The sequence below is a fragment of the Pan paniscus genome, chromosome 5, assembly GCF_029289425.2.
Source record: "Pan paniscus chromosome 5, NHGRI_mPanPan1-v2.0_pri, whole genome shotgun sequence".
NCBI classification, from domain to species: domain Eukaryota; kingdom Metazoa; phylum Chordata; class Mammalia; order Primates; family Hominidae; genus Pan; species Pan paniscus.
The window spans coordinates 130,182,529-130,196,156 of record NC_073254.2 but is presented as its reverse complement, the minus strand read 5'-3'; the positions used below and the strand labels follow the sequence as shown (position 1 = coordinate 130,196,156).

Here is a 13,628-nt window from a genome sequence, read left to right as displayed (position 1 = left end):
CGAAGACAAAAAGAGAGCTCCAAAAAGCTGAGCTGTGAAAGGAGAAGACTCAGGAGGTTACTGGAGGGGCTTAAGTTTGGAAAGTTTTGTTTTGATAGGAAGTTAGGAGGATTCTAAGCATTCTTTCATGACAGATGTCCATTTTTAAAAAGTAAAATTCACATACAGCTTGTTAAAAACCTGTAAAACACTTCTTAAGTCATTAAACTAGACTTGGGGACATGATACAAAGGAATTTTTGGACACCGCCTCCCCTCTTCACATCTTGAGCTGATCACCTACCTCGGGCTCTACTGGGCCTACACTACCAATTGGTAGATGCTCTCATCAGGCTCTAGACACATCAGCTTTTCCTCAGTTCTTCAAACCCACTAGGCTCTTTGCGTTCTCAGGCTTGCCTGTCACCTCTGCCTGGAAACTCTTGCCTTATTAATCAGCTTCCTCCATTGAGATCATGCAGCTGTTTCTCAAATCCAAGGCCTTTTTCTCACTGTATTAACACACACAATCATAAAACATTTACTGCACTCTCACTAGTTGGCTCTGTGCTATATGCTTTATTTGTGTAATTTCACTCAATTTTCACACTCATCTTTTCATGTAGACAGATGTTTTGAAAATGATCTCCACTGTACAGGTGAGGAAAGAGAGGAGGCTGCATAACTTGTCCAAGTTCACATAAGTGGTGGTGTCAGGATTAGAACCTAGTTCTTCAAAAATAAGACAAATCGAGGCCACTGCTCACACAATACTCTAGTTTGGGAAGTCCTGATCTAATTTCACTTATGTTCCGAGATTACACCTGCACTTTCCAGGCTATGTCCCTAATCCACAAATTCAAATTTCATCCCCTCCTTCCACTTGCTTTCTGATGGCGGGAGGCAAGGGCAGAGAGCATCGGAGGGCTATTCCGAACTTCCAATTCTGCCTCTCCCGAGGATGCATGTGGGAAGGAGAAGAAATTCAAACGTTAGCAACTTATCTCTGAGCACTGAGAAAGAGGTAACCCGGTACCTAACAAGCGGCTGGCAGTTCTGGAGCTGAAGCCAACAATTCCCACACTGCATTAGTAGCAAAAGTGCTTACCTTAACTGCCACCTCCGGAGCCGAGTCCACTGCCACTGCTAGAGACGGCTTTGATGAAGGCGATTTAGTCAAGTGCATGAGGGAGTCGGCGGCTGGCAGCGGACACCGACTGCTCTCACTGTCCGAGTCCGATTCGGACCCTGAACCCGAACCATAGGAAGCGGCCAGAGCTGCAATCGCAGCCGACATGACGGCAACAAATCTTCTGCGGAGACCCTGCCAGGGCGGAAGAAGAGGCTCCCAGGTCCTGACAGATTGCAATGGAACACATCATTAACTTTCTTTGCTAAGAAATAATGTCTTACATTTTGAAACAATAAGCTAATTATTATTAGAATAACTACTGTCGAGCTGAGAGCTTAAAAAAGTTTATCTAGGGAAAAAGGGAGAATTATAATAGTTTATAACTTTTAGGACCTAGTTGACTAAAGAATACGAGTTCCAAAATACCTTGAGGCCTCGCGGTCCTGCACTCCCAGCGTGCAGCGCGGCAGGAAGCGCGAGAGGGCACAATGGGAAGTGTAGTTTGGTACGAGGGGGCGGAACGGGGGCGTGTCCCTCTTTGACCCCGCCCCCGAATGGATGTTCCATTCAATTGGCTATCATCTTCCCTCATTCCCTCGCCAAGCAGTGTTCTCTTCGTCCCCCTCCCCCAAACTGAGGATTGGGCAATACCACAGAACCTCAGGAAAGGGGGGAAGAGCGAGCTTCGGCCCCACTAATGAGGGAGTGGGCGGAGGCTGGGTTTCCCACCTCGGCTGCACCTGGGCACTGGAGGCTGAAGAGGAAAGTGAGAATCTGAAGTTTTGAGACCTCTGACTGGCCAGGAATAGCTCCTGGGGCGGGGGGCAAGGATGGGACCATAGGCGGAAAGAGTCTCGCGGTCCCCCCTGCTTCTGGCGCGGGTCCCTGCGCCCGGTTGTGGAGCGTCTCGCGCGGGGAGGGGGCGGGGGGAACGGCAGCTCGCGGTGTTGTTCACTCGCGCGTCGAGCACACGGTGGGTCCGGCGGCCGGTTGGCGCCCCAGGCGGCGTTCCCTGTGGCCTGGCGCCTGGGCCGCTGCCCTGAGCGGGTTCCGCCCCAGAGCCCGACCCTCCTGGGGGCCCTAGGTGGAGTCCCGCGAGCCGAGGGGGACCGGCGACCGCTGCCGAAGCATGAAGAAGGGGTAAGGCGTGAGCCCCCAAGATTTCACGGTGAGCGCGAGTCCCTGAGGAATTGCTTTTTTCGGGGAGGGGGTGTTGGGAGAGGAACTCTTCCTTACTGGCCGGAGCAGACCGAGTGGTGTGTGGCCCGCAAAGGTGACGGGGATGGATGGGCGCGCCTTCCCCGCCCCGGCCCCCACCCCCATCCGCGGGTTTTCCGAGCGCCCACCGCCCACCCGCCAGCGGGGCTGGGTGCCGAGGGAGACGGCGGCGGGCGCGCCTGGGGCTTGGCTGCAGGGACCGCCCCGGGGCTGCTCTCGCTGGAGAGACTGCGGGTCTCACCTGAGGTGCCACCGCCCGGGCTTCCCTGCCCACCCGCGCCCGCGGTCCGCCCCGTGCCTCTTTCCGGGGGAGGCGGTAGCCCCGGGCGACAGAGAATCCCCTGCTCGCCCTACGTGCGCGAGGCTAGGTAAAGCGAGCTCGTGCGTTTGCGTGTTTGCTCCGCGAGTCGGTGTCTAAAAACATAACGGTAAAGCGAGTGCGGGCATCCTTTTCTTCGTTGGAAGGGGAGGCGAAGCGGTGCTGTCGCTTCTGGTGCCTGTTCATGGGGGCTGCCTTGGGCAGAGTTACGGAGCCGCTCACTCAGCGCTCATGTCGGCAGGACTCGCCCATTGTGCCACCCAGATAATTATTCAACTATGCAGCATCCATTGCACCTTTCCCATTTTTCTTTTCCCCTTGCTACAGCATGCCCCCTAGCTTCGGTACTCTGACACCTTCTCTTGCACTTGCGGATGATGAACTGGAATAACGATGAAAGAAAGCACATCCGATCTCAACATTCACGACCTGCCCTATAACCGATTAATTAATTGATCCCCAGCTAGACTAGGTACTTAAATACGACTTACTCTAATCATTTCCTTTTCTATGTAATAAGATGTGCGGTGGATTCGACTTAAATTTTTTCTTTGGTGTTAGATTCACGATTAGCTAAGGTCTTTTTTCTGTTCACTAATTGATGTAATTGACTTATTGGTTATTCAATCCGTCTAATGTTCTTAAATTTAAATTTGCATGGTAGGTAACATTCATTTTTCTGATTGTTCATAGCATTATATCATAATTAGAAATGCAGTCTCAATTTGAACTCTCAGGAACAGTTTATCCTTTATGCTCTAAGTTTCTGTTAGGAAACATTTTTGTTTATATTGAATATTTGAATGAAGTATTTGATATAAAATTTCGGAAGTTTTGAATAAGAAAAGTTTTGTATTTGTTTTTCGGTAGCAGAATATGTCATTACTAATCGTTGCCTTCCATTGAATGGAAGGATTTAATATTTAAGATGAGGATTTTAACCATCATATCAGTCATTCCCTAATTTATCTGATTTTATTTTTTATTCACTTTTTTCTTTGCAATATCATGTATTTAATTACTTGTTTTAGAATCCAGTGTTTTTTTTTTAACTTGAATCTACAAGTATGAGTAGGCTTCAGTTTTGCGTGATCTACCTGAAGGATGAAATTTTTTTTTTTTGCAAATACAAGAAACAACTGTTGGTTACTTGATTTTTATGTTAAAAACTGTTTACATCTCATTATTTAAAAATAAATGATTCACTATAAAAAGTAAGTGTTTTATTTTTATAATTTTCCTTTTCCATCTTTCCTTGTTTAAGCTTGTTGCATTTACCCTTTTGATAAAAGAGAATCACATAAGCATTGCAGAGGCAGTTTTAAGGTATAGTAATTGTTTTATGGCACTTGGAAGTGGCGTACATATAATATAAGTTGATGGTGTAGGATTAGTTGCTTGGTTAGGAAATGACCTTGCAATTTACAAAATGGACACCTTTGTGCCTTGGTTTCCTTATATGTAAATGGAGATAATATTTAGTAGGTAGTGTGCATAAATTCAGGAAAGGTGTGTTTTTGTAGTCCTTTTAAAGAAAATTTAAATCTTTTAGCTGATGAATGATAAAAAAATTTCTGTGAAAAATACAATGAAAAAATGTCAGGATTTTCCATGGCATATTAGAATGGCTGATTAACATTGATTTTTGCTTTGGAGAGGTATGCCTCTGAACTGAAAAATGTTTCTCATCTATCAAGGGTTTTAAATAATTGCAGACATAAAGGTTATTACAGTTAATACCAACATATAGTTAAACATATAGATAAAATAGTTAATAGTAAACAAAAATTATGACTTGATAATAAGTAGAATATTGAATTAAGTTAGTGAAGAATAATATATTCGAAAAATATTAAGGCCTTTTTTGTTACAAATTTGCAGGTGTTACAATCCAAAATACATAGTTGTGATCATTTATAAGGTATGCTATAGAGTTACTTTATTACTCATGTTTGTAAATATTCATATATTCAGAGACAGTTTTAATATTGTATAAGACTATATTTAATTATACATTTTGCTTTATTTTAGGAATAACTTAAGATATCTTTTCCAAGTGTTTGATTTTCATTATCACAGTACATAGTACCTTGTGATTTCCTTATTGGACTACTATCAAAAGATTATGTTATTAGCACTTTTACCAAAACAGTGCTTTTGGTTACTTTGTGAGAAAACTTCATATAGATAAGACTATTAAAGTGTGTTTAAAGTTACTATTGTATGGTTTCGTTTTTGAGAATTTGTTTTATAATGTTTTCTTAAATGAATTAAAATTTAGCTGTCACCGTCACTTGGGTAAATGCAGTAAAGTCGTGGTTTTTCTTAGTTCTTGGAGGAGAGAAACTGACCTGCAGCTTATTGTCATAAATCCAAAGTTGTTAGTATAGTGTTTAACAAATAGCAGGGGCTCAATTTTCTTTGTTGAACAAATAAAATGAATGGGTAAAGAATATCCATTGAATTAATATATTTAGTGAAACATTTTTAAAGATTTATCAAACATTATAATTAATGAAATGTATAACTTTATCTCAGGAGAAAAGAGAAAAATGAATTTCGAGGTTCTTTGAACTTCATTTACCTGCTCAGATATAATTCCATTACCTGTACACTTTTGAACTGGCACTAGATACTTAATAATGTATATGTTAGCAGTCTTTGATTTATGAAATATTAACAATTTTCTTCTTATAGCTCACTTTATGAAGATGTATGTTAACATATTTTTTGTTTTTCCTACACTAGATAGAAGTGTGTTTGATTCTTTGTGACTTACGTTTTCTAGTGAAATAGTAATAAAAAGATATATGTAAATTAAATCCTATGCTGAATGCTTGAGTACCTAGTTGTTAAAAATAAATGACCCCTGAAGTAGAACTTTTTATAAAATTAAGAATCTTGTGTTTTAAGTTTATCACATTCAGCTTATAATTTTGAGTCTTTGTGAATTGGTAGTTCTAACTTACTACACAATTGATTACATTTTACAACTTGTAAAATGGTTTGGAACTTGAGTCTTATTTTCTCAGAAACGGTATACTTAGTGGTTAGAGTCACAGACAGCCCACTAAAGCCTATTTAAATAATAAAATACCTGAATTATAGGATTATGTTAATACTAAAGAAATTATAAAATTATGTTAATAATTAGCATAAGTATATTAAAATACCTATAATAATTTGTATGACAGTCTTTCTATGGGAAAAATAAGTTTCAGATCTACCTTGAAATGCTAGGATCTGTAACTCTTGTGTTAGACATGACAACATTATTAGGAACTTGTTCTCTTTCACCCAGTGGACTTGAAGAGGAGGCTGTTTCTCAGTTCAGTGAGTGGCATAGGCTTACATTATCTGGGACAAGAAGTTAGGGCATGACAAAAATTAGAAGGAAATGCAGTCTTCTGCATGACTTTACTTCTCAAGATGTTTGATTATAAAATGAAAAGGTGGAAGTAGATGACTTCGGAGATCTGTTTTAGCTACAAATAAAATTCTAAGATACTTCGAAGCTTGGTGTAACCCCCTTTTTTTCCTGAGAGTTCATTTTCCCTAAAGTTACCGCTTACGTCCCTCTTATGAGGACATTTCTTCTTTCTGGACCTACCTCTGAAAAAGAAAGTAGTCTTGATCCTTTCACACGTGCCTGTTCTCAGAAGCAAGATTTTTTAGTCTCTTAAAGGTGTTATTTTTGTGATGGGTTTTTTGTTTGTTTTAATTTTTAAAAATAAACTCCCAGCACTGTCAAGAAACAGGATTTTTCTTTTGGATTGTTTCCTTTGTTTCCTTATTTTGAGCTATTGGTAAAGTCAGGGTAGATTTTATTCATACTTTGAAGAAAGATCATATCCAGTCAGTCTCCATAGAATTTTTTTAAGGAAAAAATTTTGGAATGAGGTCATGAAGTGGGAGTATGAAGATATAAAGATGGATTATTGCCCCATAAAATACGGGGCATCTTGTATTTGTAGCAGCCTTACCTGGGGTGCTATGGAGCTTTGGTATGGATGTGATGGAGCTGAAGGCAGATTGAGAAAGTGAATCTGTGAACTCCTTGAGGACAGTTTTGTTGTAAGCGTTTGGTTGTTTTATTTTGCTTTGCTTCATTTTTGTGTTCCCAGTGCCTGTTTTTGGTTTAAGCTAAATGGATTTTGAGTGTATGCAATTACTACAGAATAAAAGAGAAGTCATTCTGTTCCATGTGGAAAGATCAGGGTGCTGTGAGGGAAGAGGTCATGAAACAGCTATTTTTGTCATATGCATTGGAGTATTTAATAATTATTTGGAGATCAGTGATATTCAAAAATAATGTGTAACATGGTCCAAAAGGAAAAGAAGTGACATTGCTTGCTTGCTACATGTACAAGATTCTGTATAGATGCTGTCACATTTATTATTTATCTTGTTTAATTGCTATCATAGCCCTATAAGGATTTAATTGAAGAAAAAGGTTAACTGAATTGAACAAGTTGTTTGTTCTGCCTAGCGGAAGCCCAGATTGTCTCAGAACTGCTTTATCTCCCCTTTTACTGATAAGTTTCTGTTGGAGCAGTCATTTTAATAACTTGATAATAACAATTCTGCCTGCCTGCTACTGTCCCCTCATTTGTAATTGGTTCATTTAGTGGGTCCCCCTTGTTAAACCAGTGATTCATAGTTCATAATCAGCACATAATTATTGAGGGCCAAGTAGGTGCTAAAAAGGATAGGTCTCTATTCTCTTGGAGTTAACAGTATAGTAAAAAACAGGTGTTGAACAAATACATTTGTACTTAGAAATTTTGGTGAATGCTATAAAGGAAAAGAAGAGGGAACTGGATTTACACTGGGAGTCAGGGGAGGCTTCTTAGAGGCAAGATTAGTGGAAGCTAGGTGGAAAAGGAAGAGAATTCAAAGAACAGGTGAAACAGTTAAAGCTTAGTGTAAGAGGGATTGTGACTTGATATGAGGTTGCAGAGGTAAACAGAAGCCAGACTATGCAGAGGGCCTACGTGAGGCTTGGTTTAACGAGGTTAAGGATTTTAAGTCTATTGGGGAAGGCCATGAAGAGTTTTAATCGGGTTAATTACTGGATCAGATCTGTCTTTTGTAAAGATCACTTTGGCTTGGAAGGGGCCAGAGATACCAATCACAATTCTGTTCATTTCTGTGGTTTATTGGCCTGGTTTTAGACACTTTTTTACTAAGCCAAGTCACTCAGAACTTTTCCTGGGTCCTCCATGCCCAGAGGTTGAATAATTTGTTTTCTCTTCAGTTGCTGAAGCTGTGAGATACAAAACTCTGGAACTGTTAATGGCCTTGTTTCTTGCCCTGTGGGCTAGATAAGCCAGGGCTTCTAGAACAAAGAGTGCAAAGAAGCAGATGCACAGAGTCCTGACTGTATTTGAGTTCCTTTGTCCATGGTCCTGAGATTGGGTTCCAGAGACATCCTAGTTACCTTTGTCGTAAGCCCTCCTTTTTGCGTAAACTGTTAGAATTGTATTTGTGGTACTTGTCAACCAGCAAACTGAGTCCTCTCATAGATCAAGTAATTTGCTCAAGGTCACATGGCTAATAGAAATGGAGGTGGAATTTGAGCACAGATATGTGTGATTTCAAAGTCCCATTTTTTTCCTACTCCCTTATGCTGCAAAGGTACCATTTCTTAAACTAAAAGTCCTAAAGGAATTCTAAGTAGGTGGGTTTTGGGTGTGATGACATCTGTTGGATGATGATGACAGCAAAGTTTTTTTGTTTTTTTGTTTTTTTAATTTGGTGTGCTTGATAGTAGTTAGTCCAGCATGTAGCCATTCTTTATTCCTAACCTAGCCAGGTCTACTCCAATAAAGTTACATTGACTAACTTATTTGAAAAGAAGAAAAGCTTATGTGTCAGGGCATGGAATAACTTGTTTGATTCCTTTACCAAAAAAATCAAGTGTGTTACGTTTTCACCTTATGCTACAAAAGTAAGTTTGTTTTCTAGTTGTTTTAATAGGGACATCTTGCTAAATGTGTTAAATTTGCTAAATTTTTATAACATGCATGTGCTAGAGGTTATGCCAGAGAATTGTGGAAGGGTTAAACGAAAAGGGAGGAACAGTGAAGCATTTTATATTTTAGTCGAGGATGAAGACTAGCACTCACTTCTTAAAATTATTTTTATAGATTTAGAGGGTACACGTACAGTTTAGTTACATGGATATATTGCATAGTGGCAAAGCCTGGCTTTTTAGTATAGTGTACATTGTACCCATTAAGTAATTTCTCACCCCTCACCCACCATCTATCCTTCCACTCTTCCGAGTCTCCATTATCTATTATTCCACTCTTTATGTCCATGTATACAAATTATTTAGCTCCCACTTATAAATGAGAAAATATGGTATTTGACTTTCTGTTTCTGAGTTAGTTCACTTAGGATAATGGCCTCTGGTTCCATCCATGTTGCTGCAAAAGAGATGATTTCATTCTTTTTAATGGCTGAGTAGTATTTCATTGTTTGCATTTAAATTTTCTTTAATTATCCATTGATGGACACTTAGGTTGATTCCATATCTTTGCTATTTTGAATAGTGGCACTGATTTTTTTTTTAAACCAAAATAAAAGCCCTGTGTGGTACATCACAATACACAACTACAAATTTATCAATTTTGTTATTTTCAAGGAATCTTTATTTAGTTTCATTGTTTTTTTCTCTTGATTTCCTGTTTTCAATTTCATAGATTTCTGCCTTAATTATTCCATGGTGTATATGTGCCACATTTTCTTAATCCAGTCTGTCATTGATGGACATTTGGGTTGGTTCCAAGTCTTTGCTGTTGTGAATGGTGTCGCAATAAACATACGTGTGCATTTGTCTTTATAGTAGCATGATTTGTAATCCTTTGGGTATATACCCAGTAATGGGATTGCTGAGTCAAATGGTAATTCTAGTTCTAGATCCTTGAGGAATCGCCACACTGTCTTCCACAATGGTTGAACTAATTTACACTCCCACCAACAGTGTAAAAGCGTTCCTATTTCTCCACATTCTCTCCAGCATCTGTTGTTTCCTGACTTTTTAATGATTGCCATTCTAACTGGCGTGAGATGATATCTCATTGTGGTTTTGATTTGCATTTCTTTAGTGACCAGTGGTGATGAGCATTTTTTCATGTGTCTGTTGGCTGCATAGACGTCTTCTTTTGAGAAGTGTCTGTTCATATCCTTTGGCCACTTTTTGATGGAGTTGTTTGTTTTTTTCTTGTAAATTTGTTTGAGTTCTTTGTAGATTCTGAATATTAGCCCTTTGTCAGAAGGGTAGATTGCAAAAATTTTCTCCCATTCTGTAGGTTGCCTGTTCGCTCTGATGGTAGTTTCTTTTGCTGTGCAGAAGCTCTTTAGTTTAATTAGGTCCCATTTGTCTTATTTTGGCTTTTGTTGCCATTGCTTTTGGTGTATTAGTCATGAAGTCCTTGCCCATGCCCGTGTCCTGAATGGTATTGCCTAGGTTTTCTTCTAGGGTTTTTATGGTTTTATAGATCCTTCTACTTTTCTAATACAGACTTCATGATATTTTCAACTTAAAATAGGTTTATTGGGATACAACCCCGTCATAAACTGCAGACCATCTGTATATATACTTGGTGCCATAAATTTCCCTCCAAGCACTGCTTTTGATGTATCCCACACATTTTGATAAATTGAATTTTCATTTTCACTTAATACAAAGTATTAAGAAATTTCTCTTGAGACTTTGAACCATGTGTTATTTAGAAGTGTGATGTTTAATCTCCAAATGTTTTGAGATTTTCCCATCTATCTTTCTGAGATTGCTTTCTGGTTTAATTGCATTGTGGTCTGAGAGCATATGCTGTATTAGTTCTGTTCTTTTAAATTTTTTCAGGTGTGTTTTATGGCCCAGAATATAGTCTGTCTCAGTGAATGACTTATGTGAGCTTGAGAATAACATGTATTCTGCTGTTGTTGGTTGAAGTACTGTATAAATATCAGTTAGATCCAGTTGATTGATGGTATTTAGTTCTACTGTATTGTTACTGATTTTTTGCCTGTCAGTTAATTACCGATAGAAGGATGTTGATATCTCCAGCTCTGATCATGAGTTCATGTTTCCCCTTTTGGTTTTATCAGTTTTTGCTTCACATTTTGATGCTCTGTTAGGTGCATATACATTAAGAATCGTTAGGTCTTGGAGAATTTGCCCCTTTATCGTAATGCAATGCCTATCTCTATCCCTGTTAATTTCCCCCGCTCAGAAACCTACTTTGTCTCAAATTGATACAGCTACTTCAGATTTGTTTTGACTCATGTTAGCATGGTATATCTTTCTCCATTTCTTTACTTTTAATCTATTTCTACATTTAAAGTGGGTTTCTTGTATACAATATATAGTTAGGTCTTTTTTTTTTAATCTACTCTGTCTCTTATCTTTTAATTGGCATATTTAGACCATTCACATTTAAAGTGATTATTGATATAATTGTATTAAAATCTACTGTATTTGCAACTTTTTTTATTCATTGCACTTGTTCTTTGTTTCATTAAAAAGAAAAAGTTGGCTGGGCTGGTGGCTCACACCTGTAATCCCAACACTTTAGGAGGCTGAGTCAGGCCAATCACTTGAGCCCAGAAGTTTGACACCAGCCTGGGCAACACAGTGAAACCTTGTCTCTACAAAAAAATACAGAAATTAGCCAGGTGTGGTCACATGCACCTGTAGTCCCAGCTACTTGGGAGGCTGAGGTAGTAGGATCACTTGAGCCTGGGAGGCGGAGTTTGCAGTGAGCCAAGATTGCGCCACTATACTCCGGTCTGAGTGATGGAAGGAACCTCTGTTTCACCCCCTCCACCCCCAAAAAATGTCCTCTCTTTTTCTGCTCTGACTTTAATTGAGCACTTTGTATGGTTTCCTTTTCTCTCCTCTCTTAGCATATCAATTATACTTCTTTCTCTTTAAAATGTTTTGTAAGTGGTTGTCCTAGTTTGCCTCTCTTTTTGTATGATTACCGAGGAGAAGTCCAATCTAATTTTTATCCTTGTCCCTCTATAGGTAAAGTGGTTTCTCTCTGTGTTTCAAAATTTTTCTTTGTCTTTGGTTTTCTGCAGTTTGAACATCACATGCCTAGGTGTAGATTTTCTGGTATTTATCGTGCTTGATGATCTCTGAGCTTCATGGATTTGCTGTTTGGTTTCTTAATTTTGGAAACATTTTGAGCACCTGTATATGCTAGGCATTGTACTAAATATCTTACGTATTTGATTTAATCCTCACAACAACCCTGTGAAGAAGTATGATTCTCATTATTTGTGGTGGAAACTAAGTTTTAAGTATAGACCACTACAGAATTTTTTTACAATAGTCACTAAAATTTAACTGCCTTGGGCTTACCCCTGACTTAAGCTTCCTCTAGATGTAATGAAAAAATGGGATTATTTTGATTTACTTGTTAGGTCGCAATACTGGAGGTGAGTGTTGGGGACTGATTTCAGAGTTCAAGTCATGTGCAGTGTATCAGATTTGTGTACCATCAAAGGAGTTGAATGAAAATGGCTGTATTGTGTCCTTTTGATGAGATGCAACTGTTTTACCAGCAATTTGCATACATTTGAAAGTTGACTGAACTGGTTAATGGAGAATCCAGTACTTTGCTTTAATTTAAAGATGATCTCAAATCCTAAGTGATTTGGTGCTGTTACTAGAAATAGAGAAGCCCAAAGAATAAGTTTCCTTTTTGGGGAGAGTGGGGAATGATGGATAATGAATTTGATTTTGGATATTTTGAATTTGAGTTAGTGAGATGTCCCTGTGGAGCTGTCTGGCAGACTGATAGCACAGGAGTATATATTGTCAGGACTGTTAGGGTTGATTGTTTAAGTTTGTGTAAGTAATTTAGAATTGATGGTTAAAGATCTAGCAGTGATGGATTTATGAAGAGGAGAAAGTGTAGAACTAGGTATAACAAAACTGTTGATGCCTAACATTTAGTGGAAAGAAAAAGGAGAGACAGAAGAGGATGCTGAAGTTGTGATCAAAGGATATAATGTGTTGCATTCTTAATATGACTGTTCTGTTGGGACAGGGGATAAGGCCTTGTGGTCTGGCCAGATCTCTGAAGAGGAATGTGAGATGCTAGTGAGTAGGAAGGGAAGCAAAGCAAAAGTGTGTTGATGGTTTTGAAAGTAGAGGAGAATGACAGGATTGCAGGAACTTGGTAAGGACAAAGTTGTTTTATAATAATGAGGCAATGAATGGATAGGGTAGAATATTCATATCAGAAAGAGACACTTCGGAGATGGAGATCTCATAGGCAGAACTATTAAAAAAGTCTGTGCACAGACACTTGATGTGCTTAGTAGTAGAAGGAAAGGTGCTACTCCTCAGGACTGGAAGTACTGGCAGTGGAGTACTCGAGAGAGATGGGGTCCAGTTTTAAAAGCCTTGCTCTTGTCTATATACTTCTAACAGTTGCTCTAGGCTTGGCAAGTAGTAAAGCCACATCATTTGAAGTGGGAATCTTGGAGGGATGAAGGTGGTTATGTATTGCTGCTGATTCCTGTATTTTAAAATGTATTCTTCTTGCTTGCAAAAGCAAGTCTTTTTCATTGTGATAGAGGCAGTGCACAACTGCATGCCTCATATACAGTATTGTTAACATCATAAAAATCACCATTTTCACTATCACAGAAGGAAATGAAATAGAGCATGTGTTTCAGAGGATTTGTACATACAGAACTTAATTTCATTCATTAGCATTAAAAATAAAATGTAAATTTTTTGGTAATGCTATACTAAGTACAGAAAGATGACATTAATGACTTCCTATCAGTTAAACATGAATTTCAATATGTATTTCATATAGTAGGGATGGATTTATGAGTTCCTCAACAATTTTAATTAAATTCACTCGTTATTAACTGTTATGTGAGAGGTCATGTTAGAACCAGAAAGTGTGGTGAAAATAGTATTTATTTTACTATTCTAATTAAATATTCTTTG

General features: G+C 38.8%; 2 protein-coding genes across 18 annotated transcripts in view; one reads left to right on the top strand and one right to left on the bottom strand.

The window, feature by feature from the left end:
• CDC40 (cell division cycle 40) overlaps positions 1-2,867 on the bottom strand; it is a 53,130-nt gene extending 50,263 nt beyond the window's left edge. Inside the window, exons 1-2 of one of the 2 annotated variants that reach the window (XM_055114040.2) lie at positions 2,570-2,867; positions 1,087-1,333 (exon numbers count right to left, since the gene is read on the bottom strand). In XM_055114040.2, coding sequence (XP_054970015.1) covers positions 1,087-1,275 — 189 coding nt within the window. In that variant the 5' untranslated portion in view covers positions 1,276-1,333; positions 2,570-2,867. Of the gene's footprint in view, positions 1-1,086; positions 1,334-1,536; positions 1,716-2,569 lie in introns of those variants that run through there. The other variant, XM_008977984.4, reaches the window with a different exon arrangement.
• Positions 1-13,628, top strand: part of WASF1 (WASP family member 1) — an 86,747-nt gene that overhangs the window by 7,960 nt on the left and 65,159 nt on the right. For 3 of the 16 annotated variants that reach the window (XM_055114047.2, XM_024929052.4, XM_055114048.2), the window contains exons 1-2: positions 1,706-2,278; positions 2,975-3,119. The exons of 2 other annotated variants lie outside the window; for them this stretch is intronic. The gene's annotated coding sequence lies outside the window, so the exon portion shown is untranslated. Of the gene's footprint in view, positions 1-1,600; positions 2,279-2,974; positions 3,120-3,916; positions 3,974-4,528; positions 4,569-13,628 lie in introns of those variants that run through there. 11 more of the 16 variants (XM_055114049.2, XM_055114041.2, XM_055114050.2 and 8 more) reach the window with 8 other exon arrangements.